This window comes from Caloenas nicobarica, chromosome 2, assembly GCF_036013445.1.
Source record: "Caloenas nicobarica isolate bCalNic1 chromosome 2, bCalNic1.hap1, whole genome shotgun sequence".
Lineage (NCBI taxonomy): Eukaryota > Metazoa > Chordata > Aves > Columbiformes > Columbidae > Caloenas > Caloenas nicobarica.
Window position 1 is genome coordinate 141094650 of NC_088246.1, and position 15534 is coordinate 141110183.

Genomic DNA, 15534 nt, shown 5'->3' on the forward strand with positions numbered 1-15534 from the left:
TTCTTTACTTTGCTCAAATACACTGTAAAGCATTTGGTAATTCTGTATTAATGTGACTTGCTTACTGATAGGATTAAGTACTTCCAATACTCTAACGATTCCTAATATTAACATTTATTTCAACTACTATAACTGAGCAAGATAACTCTGTCAACAAAGTATATACTACAGCCTCTTTTCATATAGTTACTTGTATACTAAAGCCACACAAATCTCCTCGGGGTGGGGAAAAAAAGCGAAAAATTACTTAAAATGAGCTCCTTCTAGATTTCAGGGGCATGTATAATATGTTTTTTTTTTTTTTTGTAATTTGCCTAGATTCAGTTTGCTGATTTTCTTTGCTATTTCAAACGAAGTTTCATTGCACAGCTTTTAGGATATTAACTTCAGCAGCCAGCTTCACAAAGAAACACCTTTGCAAGCTGCTGGAAAATGCCTTTTTGTATGAGGGGCTTCACGTTATGTCCCAGAGTACTTCATTCTGCCGTACAAGAGTAACATTATTAGCTCTTAAGATAGAAGCAGGTAAACATGTCACTTCTTCACTACTGCATTAGCTTGTTTTTCTAGCTTTTGGGAGGGTGAGGGTAGAAGACAGAGGGCGAGACGGGCAATAAGTCACTAGCCAGTTTTTCCATTTCCCAAAACTCTGAAATTATTGAAAGAAAAAAAAATTAAAGAAGAATCCACTTTACTTTTCTGTTAGTGTGCTGCATCATTCACTCTGAATTAAGTTAGCAATTAATTACAAGGATTGCATCAGTAGCAATCAACGTATTTACTCAATCCTTTCGAAACATATTTTTAAGTAACCAGAAAGAATATTACTGTAAGCCTCTAAGTCCTACAAATGTTTCATAAGCAACAACTTCTTAAACCAGTAATTAAGAAGTTAAGAGACCATAAACGGGAGTAGTTTTATAAAATGTTTATTTCATAACTTTATTCCTTTTTACATGTGTTATTAATTAAAGTGTTTTTAAGAATTTTTCAAAGTCCTGTATAGAAGCTTTGGCAATCTCTGTACAAAACACCTCATCGGGCAAGGATACTAGCTGGTCCAGAGAGATGTAGCTGGGTTGTGCTGGGTCATACTGGGCTCTTCCCAAGAATGTAAGAAACATATGTCTCTCTTTGATTCGTAATAGCTTTGAGTTGAAAACCTAAGAAAGAAAGAAAGAAAGAAAGGGAAGAATGTTTTAGGTTGCCTAAATTTCAGATTCTCATGAATCTAAAAGAAAAGCATTTTTTAGACAAACTGAAGATCTAGGAAGAAAACAACTAATTTGCATCCTTTCTCATTTAAATATCAAACACCAGGTAGGGTTACATTTATATAGAAATTATCTAAATTCTAAATAAATGCTTCAATACAATATGCTGAGGTACACGCACAGGGGAAATCAGGGAGTGATACAATTGTCTTAAGCATGTTAGGTTTTTTTGTTTATGTAACTGTATTACTTTCGAGTAAGCATAGCCAAGGAAGTGGAGAGGAGACATTCAGAAACAGGGAGCAGGAATACCTACGCATTTTCCCTATACTATCAGAAGTGTTTATATATACAGTCAGATTCAGCTGAGCTTTGTTACAAGGAAGAAACGAGCAGGTGACCACATGGCATAATACAAACGAGTGAATTGCACAGCGGCAATAGAAAAGGTGAGTGGCTGCACCTCCTGTCATGAACAAAGCCAAAAGGCACAGCGCAGTGGTTCAAAACAACGACTTCTGTTGCACAGCAATGTCTACCTTTCAAGATATTTGTCACAAAAAGAATTCTAGACAGTCTAAGGCGAGAACAGTGGTAAGAAAAACATGAAAGAAATCAGTGGAACATCTAAAAACGGAGAGAAGTAGGGAAAACGAGATGTACAGTTAAGACTTAAAAGCAGAGATCTGCATTTCTGCGCAGTACAACTGAAGAGAGAGATGCTGCTTTAGAGAAGATAATGGTGAAAACATAAATGCTAAAGCAATGAAAGTGAGCAGAGTTTTTACTAAAAAGGAGAGACTACACTACTGAAGGATTTCATGAGGATACAAATTAATTTGAACTAGAAAGCAAAACTACTGTTCCCTTCCTCTGCCTTCCTTGAATTTTAAGGAGGAGTCAGAAGATGGGAAAAAACCTTAACCACCATTTATGGAGCTAGCTGACAGGAAGGGTAGTGCCAACAGCAGCTGTAACATCACAGAGGATTTGACAAAAAAGTTCTATATGCCTCCTATTTTCAGCATTATTGTCATTCCAGATAGAAGCAAGAACAGATGGAGACAAGTACGCATTTCTGAATGCACCAATTAATGGCCAGACTACATACAGACTGAGCTGCACTAGCCATATCTTGGAACTCAGAGCTTTTGAGGATGGAAGAACAGGGAAAAGAGATGACTGCACCAAGAAAAAGGAACAGAGGAAGCTCTCCACTTCTGCTTCTACACAAAGGGAAGAGAAATAATGAGGTGAACCACCACAAAGCCAACAATATGACAACTGAGAAGGAAGTGAACAAGACTTGTGGTCACTTACTGGTCAAGGAGGGCAAAAGTGACATACAGACAGCAGTTACAGCAAGCATCCTTGTTAAGTAAAAAATATATTAAATAGCAAGATGAATTAGCAAAATGCTGGGGAGTAGTTTTATTTCCCTGTATAATTTTAAGTTGATTCCCTACTAGGCTTGCTTTAGGAAGAAAATCATTGCAGTTCAGAAGTTGTAATTTGTGCTTTCTTTTTCAGCCTTTTAAGAAGCTGGTGTGACTGCATGTCAGTGTTGGATGTGACTAATGCTTTCAACTTTGAACTTGTGAGGAAATAACAGAAATGAGGAGATAGGGAAAAAGCAAAATAGTCATCAAGAAACTAATCTATTTTCACCCCTCTGATTTTTTAGCTATTCCTGCAGCAACAATAGGAAGTTCAATGACAATCTGATTACCTAATGGACAGAACTTCTACTTTTAAAAACCATTTTCAGATCCTAGAATCTATAACATTTATTTTGTAACTAGACTAATGTGAAATAAATGTTTTTATATGTATGTTATTTAATGAACAGATCTTCTGCATGATCTGTCTTCCCATGTGTCTCTTCACTAGGTAAGATTTCAGGACAAGGAATCCTTAAGCAGGCATCTCTCTTGTGTTACTCTGGAAGAGGTGAGCATGACTACTTCATTGAAAACTTAAAAATTCACAAGACTGAGTGTAGTGGGGTTGCACATGCCAGAGAGAAAAGGGCACTTCCACACCAGCATCCTCAATGGTTGCTGAATTGCTAATAAAAGTTATCCCGGTCACAGTAAAAGACACAGACAAGTTGAAGAATTCACATGTCCTGCATGAGACCCCACCTTCAGCACCGAACTAGTGAACCAGCTGTGCAAAAGCACCTACAGTTTATTCCCAGATTAACAGCTCACCTGAGGAAAGCGAGTAAGCATGTGGTGGGGAATGCCCATTATGTTGTGCAAGTAGTCAAATGTCTGTTTGAGTCTCTTTTTACTTGCAGTTAAAATCTTGGGGGTTTTAAACACAATCTGTTGAATTTCATTACGTTGAAAACCAAGTTCAATCTGACAAACCTGAAAAAGAGCACAATTTTATCTTCGAAAGTCAGCTACAGCAAACTTAGCTTCTTTTAACATGCCACTGAAATAAACTAATGCAAAATTCTTCTATCTTTTGTCACACAGCAACAAGAATGCAACCCATAATAATATCTGCCACTCCAGTTCTTCTCAATTTAGACAGTGCAAATTATTTATCATTCAGGATTAAAGTGTAATTTGTTTATACAGTATCCCTGAAGTAAAGATGACTTCTATGAATGCGACACATTTTTCAGCTTGTCTGAGATATGAACAAAAAAGCTATGTCTCTGTATGCATGGCAGTTACAAGCATAAAAATTCTCCCCTAAGAGTCTTTTTTATCAGTTTCAAAACCAAGCTGTCAAAAGAGACTGACTTTCCAGTTGCGGAGCTGTTGAGCTCTGTAAAACACAGCAATCAAATAGCTAGTGATTACTTTTGTTAATGTGTTATTTATTAACATATCCAAGCTATATTTTTATATTGGGGAGTACAATTTCAGTGTTGTAGTCTTCACCTGAAGTCTGTTGAACCTGAAAGATGTGTAGAATGCAGTGTTTCCAATTTATTTTACAGTTGCTTAATGTCTAAAGTAAGATGTCTTTTTCAGAGACTGCTTTGACTTCAATTATGGTTTCCCAAAAGGAAAGCAAAGCACATTTTTTCAATAAAATCATGAGCACTCCTCCCAAAGTGCAGAATGACAAGCAGTTCATTGAGTTGTTGAGAAAGGAATTCAGCATACAAGAGTGTCTGGTAACTCAGCCATTTCTTCTGTCCTCCAGTGACATTTACAAGCAGCTTGTTTTCACTCATGAAGTGGGTGTGCTTGCCAGTCAACCTAACCAGACTTTCAAATCCAAATCAGGTACTTCTTCAGCTGGTAAAAAGGTGGTATTTTTTCTAGTTTCAAGTGCTAAGACTGCAGTTCTTTTCCAAAACTGCCTGGCAAATACCAAGGGAAGAGCTTAGAATCTGTGTTTTGAAGCTATTATACCTCAGGACTTCCAGATCCTTACATGGAATTGTTTGTAGAGGTGTCTACAATCAGGTCCTTCAACTCCTGGTTCTTCCTTACCTGCTTTATAAATATTTGCATATCACAAGAAATACTAATCAACTAAGACGGCACTCAAGTATGAAGAGATGTGTTTGCACTTTAGTGGTGTCTTCCACAGATCTGAGTTGGCAGTGCTAACTTACTGCATTAGGATGCACAGCTGAGAGTCAAGACCTGATGTTAAGTGGAGATGTATAGCTGGCCCCACTGTAGAGGCAATTCTGGCAAGAATCTTGAGCTTTTCTTTTCTACTCTGTGAAGTGGAACAGGTCTCTCTTGACATGAACGGTGAGCTCAAGTGCAAGTTGCTTTGACTGCATTCAGTTTGACAGCAAACACTTAATATCCAGTAACTCTCCAGAACACATATGCTAATATCCCTACTGTGTAAGCCCCAGCAATATTCAACATACTCTGTATGATTCCCACAACAGGCAGTGGTAATGCAAGCTTTTCAGTTTTACCCTATCAGTGAATCTCTAATTGTGCTTGATGAAACCTTCAGACGATGGAATAAGCCATCCTTCAGCTCATTTAGTTCATGATTTTGTACCTTCTGACAACCAGTATCAGCTGCAGCAGTCGTTTATAAACAACAGCCCACTCAGAATGACGGATACCAGCGGATCACTTCTGAACTGCTGGTACATGGTTCCACTTTGAGAAATGCTTGTCCACCATCAGCTTAGGACATAGAGGTCTGAACCCAGGCATCCAACCTCCTGAAAGGCTGGAGGCATCTATGTATCAGTAAATTCTAATAGTGAGGACCTAAAAATCCTTTCTCTCTCTAGAACACATTAAAAATAAGTATGCTACACTATATGCTTTTTGGTAGCTAGACAAGACAGTCACATAGAACTGAAGATCTTAAAAACATCCATTATAATATACTGAATCCCTAGCTCATGGAAACAATGTTCATTAAAAAGAAAGCACTATTAATTGAAACAGTCTGCTACTTTCTAGTCTCCTCCCTTACCACACACACATTTCAGATTGCAAGATTCGCAGTGTTGAATAGTTTCAGAGCAGTGAGTCTGTCTGAAAATCATATATTTTAATTCATAGTTATATATTATAGGATAATGGGATTTTTCAAATTGTTACACTACATCATGCTGTTTGGCCTAGATGGCTTTACAGCACAATAATTAAACCAATACACAGTTACATTTTCAAAAGGGAAAGGAGTCCCTGTGGGTCTGAAGTTATTTACCCAACAGTTGTTAATAACGACCATCTGCTATCAGACAATAGGTGTCAAATGCACATTTTGGCAGACTAGCTACCTGCCAAGAGGAAAATAATCAACTGCACATTTCTTGCTCCTAAATCCTCATGGACAATCCAAGTTAGCAAAAAAACATAATTAAGGGGGGGAAGGAAGGAGGGAACAGGCACTATTTTTCACTTGTTGTAAAGAAATGGGTAACAACTTGTGTCATCAGATAGCAACTTTTGGCAGGAAGGGACCCAGATGCAGTTTCTAACATACATCAGAGTAGCAGACAGAAAAAGATACTGCTCCACGTATGCTGTAAGCTTGCAAGCTATAGAGGGAAAGAAATTGTTTAACAAAATCCTCAGTTATTTTATATCTCCACTAAAATGACTTCATTAAATTATTTCTGTGCAGGATTCTCCAAGCTTTTTATCTTTTGACAACTCTTAAACTATGTAGATACACAATACACTTTAAATGTCTACTAATAAGCTCACCTGAAGATTTTCTTTTACAGGCTCTAATTTGCCAGTCAGTAGCCTTGGAAGACGGATTACCAGATTCTTTGTCTACAGTTAGGGAAAACACACAAAGGAAAGATTATTACAGAAAGCTTGTTTGTATATCCATCTGTGAAAGACAGACAGAGATCTCATATAAACTTCTTTTTTCCCAGTTGGAAGAGGGATGCATTTTCCCTTGCATTTTAATTTATCTCTACCCAAAAGATGAGTTTGCATGAAGCAGCAGTATATTAAGACGCAAAAAGTTACTAAAAATATCCATTTTGAAAACAAAAAGTAACATAGCTGTTGTAAAACAGACAAGAAGAGAGAGTGAAAGCACATCCCAGAAGTAGAAAGCATGCTCAAGTGCCCAGTCTCTCTCAGTGCTCAAGTTCTTTCTTCCTGCCTATTTTAAAAAAGTAAACAAAACACTACCTGATAGAGGCTATAAAAGGATTTTTCAGCTGCAGAGGAATTTGTCTACCTCAGGATCTGGTTAGGCCATAGCACTATGGTAATACAAGAAATTGCTCCACATCCTCTAAGCCATGTGATCACTCGTAATCCGCCCTGAGTACAGGGCAGCGACTAAACCCTTTTCCAGAGAGATCTCTCACCTCAGGCATGGCAAGGCCAGCAACAGGTACTGTGACAGCTATGACTGTCCAGCTGACAGAAGCCAACAGAGGAACACCAGATTCCACCTGGAACTGGACATTTATTAAAATCCCCAGCTACTGCAGGAAACAACGAACACTGCCCATTTATTCCAGGAAATTCTAGCTACTACCTCCTCTGAAGATCCCAAAGCATGGTGCTAAACACCTGCCGAGCATGTACCATGGTAAGAACTTTCCAGCAAACCCAGGGGTTACTCTTGGTGAGCTGAGCGTATGATTTTGCATCTAGTTTGACATGGTATTTGCAGATTAGACAATTTTTCACCAATGAGTTAAGTATGTTACAGTATCTTGAAGAGATGAAGAGAACAAATTGATTTTCTAAAGTTAAAAAAGCTGCTTGCTGTTTCAGCAATGGATTCAGTCCTCTGATCCATCTCAGATAACTAAACTGGACACACACATGCTTGTTTGACAATAACCTGCAACAGATCTTCAAGAACCGTATTTCAGGACCCTCTGAATGTTAGATGTTCATATGACTTCTACACACAGTTAAAATCATGCTGTCCTCCTGTAACCCTCTGTATTACCATCAGTAATGTCACTACTGTTTGTGAATAACCTCCACACACTTGAAGTATTCACGTTCCAAGGCCTTACAGTTGTCACTAACAAAGTACCTAAAGACTTCAGTGTCTTTACCTTTTTTACGCTGAGACCAAGTTCATTTTTGAAGAAACCCAGTCTGTTATCCAGTCTTTCCACTGAAAACAACAGCAAATATGGAGCTCTTGAGACCATCTGAGCAATTTCTGCCTCACCAAATTTTTTTGATTTTAGGTAAGCCACTCTAGAAAGAGAACAAAAACAAAATAAAATCCAGTGATGAAAATTTTATTGCCTCCATTTATTCAGTACTTGCTTAAATTCCTCAGTGATATCTTACAAACGGACAGATGTTCTAGCATTAACATGCAACCCTGCCAAAAATAATTAGGGGGAAATCTGCAGTTATCATAAAAGCAAAATACCATCCCTTCCAATTAATTAGAAGTAAAATAAACCTCAGAGCAGAATGTCAATACTGAAGACAGATTTTAATTCCTTCCAGCTGTACTTAAGCAGATAACTATGTTAACCTATGTTTAACTACCAGCCTGTCTCCTAGATTGCAAACACATTAATAGATCATTACAGGGTATGGACAAGAAGATATACACAGCCTTTTGCTATTTTAATGAATTCCATTTCTACTGTTGAAAGAACAGAGTACTATACCTCATACATCCCTGTTTTGCCAATAGCACTGGAGTAGAAATATCATACAAGAATGCCATCTGTAGAGACATTGTCCAAAAAGACATTTCTAAATCAGCTGAAGTTACTTTTGTTACCAGGTCCCTACTTTCAGTCACTAGTCCAAGGATTTAATTACAAAACATCTGGTTGTCAGAAAGAAGAAGGAGCTGACTAAAGTTTTTATGTTTAACAGAGCTTTCTTTCCTTCCATCTCAAAACTTTTTCCAAACTTTGTTGAATTTAGTGAAAGTGAAATCCTGTTTCAAGTGCAGTAGATTATTACCACAGCTCTGAGAAAAACGAATGGGGGGGAAATATGGCACACAAAATAAAGAGACACGATTAATCCACATGCCACCTTTTACAAAGAAAACCCAAAACTAAACTACAATTTGAAGAGGTTTCCTTTGGTTATAGGTAAGCATATGCAAAGCACTTGCTGTCAGCTGAACTTAGAGTATACAAGAACTGATTTATAGGGCAGTAATTAAGATACCAAATAGACTGCAGAATATTCTGCAGAAGCAGATATTCAGCAGAAGATGCGTTCAATCATGTCTCATGGAGAGAAAAAAAATAAAAATGCATTCCAGTCACTACAACCTCCCTCTCTTTCCACAAACCCTCAAAAATGAAGTCACCACAAGCAAAAAACCTCTAGACAGAATATCCAAGAACAAGCTCTAGAGGACCAATTCCTAACCGAGCAAGTACCCCAACACAGAAGGTAGCAGCCTTGGCGCCAGACATTGCTGAGGGAACTGGCTGCAGGAGCCTCAGAGACAAGGAGAGGTTAGGAGAGAGAGAAAAATGCAGAACACAACAATAAACAATTGGCCCTTCAAAAATTATCCCATCATGTTTTGAATGCTGCAGCTTGGCTACACTATGCTTCTGACACTCATTTTTTCAAGGGCACAACTGCCAAATATCCTAGAAACAGAGCTAACTGAGCAGATAAAAACCAAAACCTTCTGGTTGTCCTGACTCCTCTCCACTTGCTTTCTGTTAACAAGTCATTTTAAGATTCACACCTGGAGCATTTCTTTGCAACCTGGAAATGCAAGAAGCTTAAAAGAGGGATGGCAAAATTGTAGTAACTTGGCTCTAGAAACTGGTACGTTCAAGAAATACAATAATCCAACCTGATCAAAGTTTGACATAAATTTGTGAGTGTTGGCAACAAGGTTAGCCCTTGGTCTGCTACAGGGGTCAGCAGTTCTATGTGGTATGTTAACAGTTTTAAGTCATCATTAACAATACCGTAAAACAAAGCATCTGGTGCAGCTGCAGTACAGACACTGATTTGCAACTGTCAGAATTGTTATGAATTATGGAATGTTTTGACTTTTACAATGTTTATCTGAAGTCAAATGCCAAATCTATTGAAATTTGTGTTTTGTTTCCTGGCAACGTGGAATCCATAGCAATAAAACATTCCAGAGTGATGTAACCAATACCGTGTCCATCTGCACCGAAGTGTTTATGCAAAGGTGATACTCGGCTTTCAGAAGACAGCTATCCGAGACACATTCACTTCACAGCCTGCCATACACCCCCTGCAGCACACTTACTTTCAAGCTTGCAGGAAACCATTCACCAGTGCCAGAGATAAACTTACTGAAAAATAAAGCTGCAGAAAACGAAGAAGAAATTGCATTGTCCTGTTCAGCCTCTACTTCACTAACCAGGCAGTGCCACTGAAAAGCTAATCTGACTTCACAGGAGAGTTAGAACGTTTATCATAGCAAAAAACCAGTCTCTTCAGAAGAGTCTAAGCAACTCTGACACCTAGACTCAAAACTACTGCTGAAAAATGACACAAGTTCTTTTTAGATATTGTTTCTGAAAGGCCACTTACTGAACAGGAGGATGGAAGAAGAGAGAAGAAAGAAGAAAATCAGATCTATGTTAGACATGAGCCTAGTAATGTGCCTGTTTCCAAAAAGCCATATTTTCACATTACTGTCTTGGACAGCTACAACATGCAAGAGCCAAGCAGACAAGACTTTATTTTCTGGAATTTTTAAATACCAAGACGTTTTGAGTTCTTTACAAAGTGTGCACACACACACACAAGTTCTGTAAAAGAACTGCTGAATTAATGCAAGCCTGTCTGGAGTAATTTTAAGTAATTTTAAGTCCATTTTATGGACTGAGGAACAGTGTAGGGCCATACAAGTGTGAACACACACAAAAATCAGTTCATCGTAGTCTTGTGCTCAGTTTGAGCTGGACAACGGGGAACAAAAAGGTCACCAAAACATTCTGCTACTATTAGATGTAAACACAGAAGAGACCTGTTCTGCTTCTTTTACTGCAGAATTCACAAGGTATGGGTAGACATATCATCTAGAAGAGCAGTTTCAAAGCATGACTGAAGAGGTTAATATTGTTCTACAAATTTAGGTAAAGCCTCGGGGACTGACATTTTGGAATCTACACTGACACAAGTAAAGCAAGTGGGCTAGGACACCAAACTGCTTCCTCTGTGGCACAGAGACGGGGATGAGTAGTAAAATTTGTTAATGGTCAGTATTCAGGTGGATCAGTGTCAACTCAACTTATGACACCACGTTAATGCTGACTGATGGTAAGGCACAGGAACACAGAGTCAAGGATCCAGTGAGAAAAGAAGCAGCAGCAGCACAGGTTCAGACAAGGTTAAGCCAACAGGGAAACTAGATCTTCAAGCCATTTTAAGTCCTATTTGAAAGGCTTACCTGGTTTCTAAAGCTTCTAGATCTTCACCAAGGATGTATGGATTTTTGGTCAGGAATGGTCCCAGCTGATTGTCTTCTACACCCACATCCTTAAGAAACAGAAGTATCTTTTTTATATCTTTTTCAAAGTCCAAGGTCAGTAAGAGTTGACCTGCCTTTTGACGTTTCTCCACTTGGGATAAGTCAACTCCTATAACAAACAAAATTAGAAATTGTTTGAATTAAACACAGGCCCTACTTCCTCTTAAGCGTTTCATGAAGGCACATTGAAATTTATAGGACTACTCCTTTTTTGGACTGATTTAGCACACTTTAATTGCTCAACACAGCAAGGTCACAACACCTTATATATTGTAGAAAGATTCCAGATAAAACAAGCAATCATTTTACACTCTTCTGCTGCATTTATTTTCTGAAGGAAGACATTTGCAGTGAATCCTGCATGTGAGGAATCAAGTACGCTAGCTAGTGCCACGCATAGAGACCTGCTCTTGTTGCACAGAAGTCCATATGCAAGGAACTTCCAACTCCATTGTACATGAGAAACAGACAATTTTGCAGTGAAGTGCCTTTGGATAGTGGCTCACATATAGCAACTGGTTACTACATGGGGCCAGATCTCCCCCTCTGAAATATTTATTTCTCCAACCCCCTTCTAGTGTTCCTTGCACTTTTGGGAAACAAGAAGGTGGCCAGCAAGCTGAAGCTCAGCTATCCCTGCACAGTCCAAGTGCTTTTTGATGAGAAGGTTCTCTTCTATCCCTTTCTTCTTGCCTCTCCAGTTTACTGTCCCCACTTCTAAGGTTCTGTACTCCTTCCTTCCTTCTTAAAGTATCTTTAACCAGCACAAAAGAACAAAGACCAATGAAGTTACACAAAGTCCTCCCCATCTCTGGAAGCTGTGTGAGATGTCTCCTTCTAGTATCTACAGCACTAAGAGAGTAAAACAAGCCAACTTTGTCTTCAAGTAATATGGCACTGTAAGTGAGTCAGGCAGTCCTCTCTCTTTTTCTGTTTACCCTGGACAACGTTCTACTCCTTTTAGCCATTGGTCACTGTTCCCATTTTCAAGTTTACAAGGCAACCAGTAAGATCAAAACACAAGTTACAGAATCTACAAAGCTCCAGAGGTAGGCAAACAAAAAATCACACTTACCTAGGTGGACAAGTTTTGCCAGGGTTTCCGAGTGATCAACATAATCTCGGAGCGTGGATGAATGAAGGGGAAGAAGCGGTTCTGCAATGATCTTTACAGCTTCTTCCTCAGAAATCTCCTCCAAAGCAGATGAAGGTGGGACATCATCCCAGTCTAAGAAACAAATATAGAAGACCCAAATGCATTTTGTGAAAGACAAAGTTGCTCCCACCAAACGCTACACAGATCTCTTAAAATCCATTTAAAACCACAAGAACACTGTGCATGAGATGAACAGCCAATGTGTTATTATTTGAAAATGTATGAAAACAACCTCTATTCCCAGTTTTTGTCTCTATTCCATCTCCTTGTCACTGCCCATCAGCTCTTGCTTATGTGGCCAATCTGAGCACAGTACCCAGCAAGCCTGCCTTCAGTCTGCTGCCTTGATCACTGCAGACAAGAGATCACATCACCCTCTTGAAAAAGAATCTGCTTTCATGTCTTCACAAACGCATTCTTTCCTGGTCATATCCAGATCAAAGGCTACGGCAAAGACTACTTTTCATAACCAGACAAGGCCACTACTTTGTGCCTCTTCTGAATCTGATACCTGAACTGCAGTTGTTTTAATTTTCAAGGTATTTCACAGCCAACTCCAACCAAGCTATCATGTCTTATCCATTACAGAATGGCTGCTGACTGCCACCACTTCTAACGGCTAAAGAAATCAAGCTCCATTTCCCATTCATTAAGGTTTCCAAGTGGACATCATTATGCTTGTTTCCCTTTAAGTGTTCCAAGTCACAGAGCTCAATGTCTTTTTAAAAAAATATTTCTCTAAACTGATCTATTTTTCCATTGACAGAAGCTTGCAGCAGCTAGATCAAGATTACTGTTTGCAGGCTGGCTGCTAGCATCCACCTCAATTATCAAACTGATTACTGATCAACAGCCCTAATTATAAACTCTTCAGCATGGGGATCTGTGCCCTGAACCTTCACACAGTGACTTCCTAGAAACTAAGGTAACATTTTTCCATGTCAAGAAAACAAAGCCACACTAAAACTACCAAGTTTGGTTCCAAAATAAGTAGGATGATTCTAATATTTCAGGAAGAGTTGCGCAGACTAGCTCAATAGCTCTTGAAGGTCTTGCCGCTTCTTTTTCTCAAAGTCTCAGAAGCAAAAGCACAATAAAATGTTTTTAGCAACATTTACACCTTAAACAGTAATAAGAACGCTCTAGGAATCTATATGGATACCGAGTATTTTCTTTCAACTTGTTGAGGACTGAAACCAATATATACCCATGTCCATTCCAGGGGCATAGATGACCTTCTTTTGCCACTTTAAGTTCTTTAGACCTATCAGCAACCATACCTCAATTAAAAAAAAAAAAAAAAAAGGTAAGCAATAATGTTTATTCCATTATATACACTGCCAACTGGGCAAAATGCTCCACATGCGCATACACAACAGTAAGCCTACTGGCAGCTAAAAATCTGGCATGTAGATAAACTGCACCGCAGGTGCAGACATATACGAGCTGTCTGACCTGTCAGTTCTGGTGCAGCACTGTTTCCAGAACCAGCTGCACAAACACACAGATCTCAGTTGCAGCTCTGAGCCACCCCAAAAATAAGCTCTGTAGGATCCAAATTGGCTGGGCTCAAAGATGAATCTGAACGTACAAGACTGCTTAGTAATCCAGAGCAAACTTCCTCAGCATACTAGAATTATTTTAGAGGGTGATTTTTTTTTTATTCTCACTTAGATATATAAGTAGAGAAAAGTGAGGCAATTTCCTCAAAGCAACAACACCCAAGCGACCTTGTATCTCTTTCCTCAGGAGACAGTTTGACAGGCATTTCTCATCAGGGCAGTGCTTAAGCAGGCTTCACACTCTGCTGCCTCCTGTTGTTCATCCTGATCGCTTACACTGCTGTGTCCTGCGAGCTGCTTCAGGGTGGCCTCCCCCACCCCTGCTCAAAAATACCACCCCAAAACTCAACAAACAAAACACTTTATTTTGTACCAGCGCAACTGTGACAGGAAAGGCACATGCTTGCCTGCTGCGGGTAGAGTTATGAAAAGCCCTTGAAACAGCAGCTCCAGACTGACATTTCTACCCAAAACATTATGTCTTTATCTTGGCTTAAAGGTATTCTTTATATGCTAGAGTGACCAAAGGAATTCTGCTTTAACTATGGGACTAAAATCAAGTGAAAGTCAGGAACTTCAGATAAATATTTTAGACAGACAGGCCAAAAAAGGAGAACCAAGATAAATACTGAAAGCATGATTTGGAGATTTGTGAGAAATGGTATCCCTAAAGCCTCTTACCTTCATACAGTATTTTTGCATTCAGATCAGGTAACGGTTCTGCTTTTGCTTGTTCCTGTTTTACTGGTGAAGGCAAGTTACTTTCGGGAGAAGAAAAGGATCCATCCTTGGCACTGCCAGGCGGAGAACAGCTTCCCTCAGACACAAGCCTGCACGCCTGCAATCTCCACGGAAGAACGGCATTTCTAGAGGGCAGCAGAGCCGAAGGGGCGAACCCACGACCCGGCTGTGTGGAGCTGCTGCGGCCCCTCGGCCTCCCCGGACATCCCGTTCGCAGCAGGCAGCGCCAGCGGGAGACCTGCCGAGCCCACACCGCCATCCTGCACCTCAGCGCGGCATCCTGTGGGAGAGAAAGGGCTGAGGGGTGACACAGGCGCTGCTCCACCGCGCCCGCGGGGCTGGGAGTGCGAGCGATAAATCCCTGAACATAAAACGGGGATTACTCCCTTCAAAACATTCAGTAGTTGCCTTGAGACTCTAAATAAACAGAAAAGGCATAACTGAGGAGCCGGCCACAGCCCGCTGCCCTGTCCGACAGCCCTTCCCCTGGGAGCACGGGGGAAGCCCAGCCGGGACCCAAACCCTCCCCGAGGGACGGGGCGCTCCGCGCAGAGCCGTCACCTCACATCCCGCCACAGGGCCGCGCCGTGCTCACCGGCCCTCGCTGGCCTCCCCGGGCCGGCAGCCTCTGCGTACAGGCTGCGTCAGAGCGTGCCGCTCCACAGGCAGCGAGCCCGGCCGGCGGGAAGGCGATGGCGACCGCGGCCGCCCCGCCAGGCCAGGCCGCCCCGGCCGGCGCTGGCCAGCCGCCAGTACCGCACCTACTCGCCCCACTCGCCTCAGGCCGCTGCTGCGCGCGGCCCAGCCCACGTGCGTGTCCCCGCCCTACTCAGGCGAGACCATTCGGGAGTACGGAGAGGGAGGCGCAGGCTGAAAAGGGTCCTTCCCACCGCTTGCTCGAAGGGGGCGGTGTGTCTCCGCCTCCCCTCTCCGCTCGTTCCATCCTCCCTCACCGCGTGGG

At 40.7% G+C, this 15534-nt stretch overlaps 1 protein-coding gene across 2 annotated transcripts; it reads right to left on the reverse strand.

The window, feature by feature from the left end:
* Positions 1-933: 933 nt before the first annotated feature.
* MTERF3 (mitochondrial transcription termination factor 3) lies at positions 934-15254 on the reverse strand. 2 transcript variants are annotated; one of them, XM_065627217.1, is made up of 8 exons: positions 15169-15254; positions 14514-14853; positions 12190-12342; positions 11034-11223; positions 7714-7861; positions 6380-6451; positions 3428-3589; positions 934-1163 (listed from the first exon to the last, which is right to left on the reverse strand). In XM_065627217.1, the coding sequence occupies exons 2-8, from the start codon at positions 14830-14832 to the stop codon at positions 969-971; spliced, it is 1239 nt and encodes a 412-aa protein (XP_065483289.1). In that variant the 5' UTR covers positions 14833-14853; positions 15169-15254; the 3' UTR covers positions 934-968. The 2 variants fall into 2 exon arrangements, with proteins under 2 accessions (XP_065483289.1, XP_065483290.1); XM_065627218.1 differs by having other exon boundaries at positions 15135-15211.
* Positions 15255-15534: the final 280 nt, after the last annotated feature.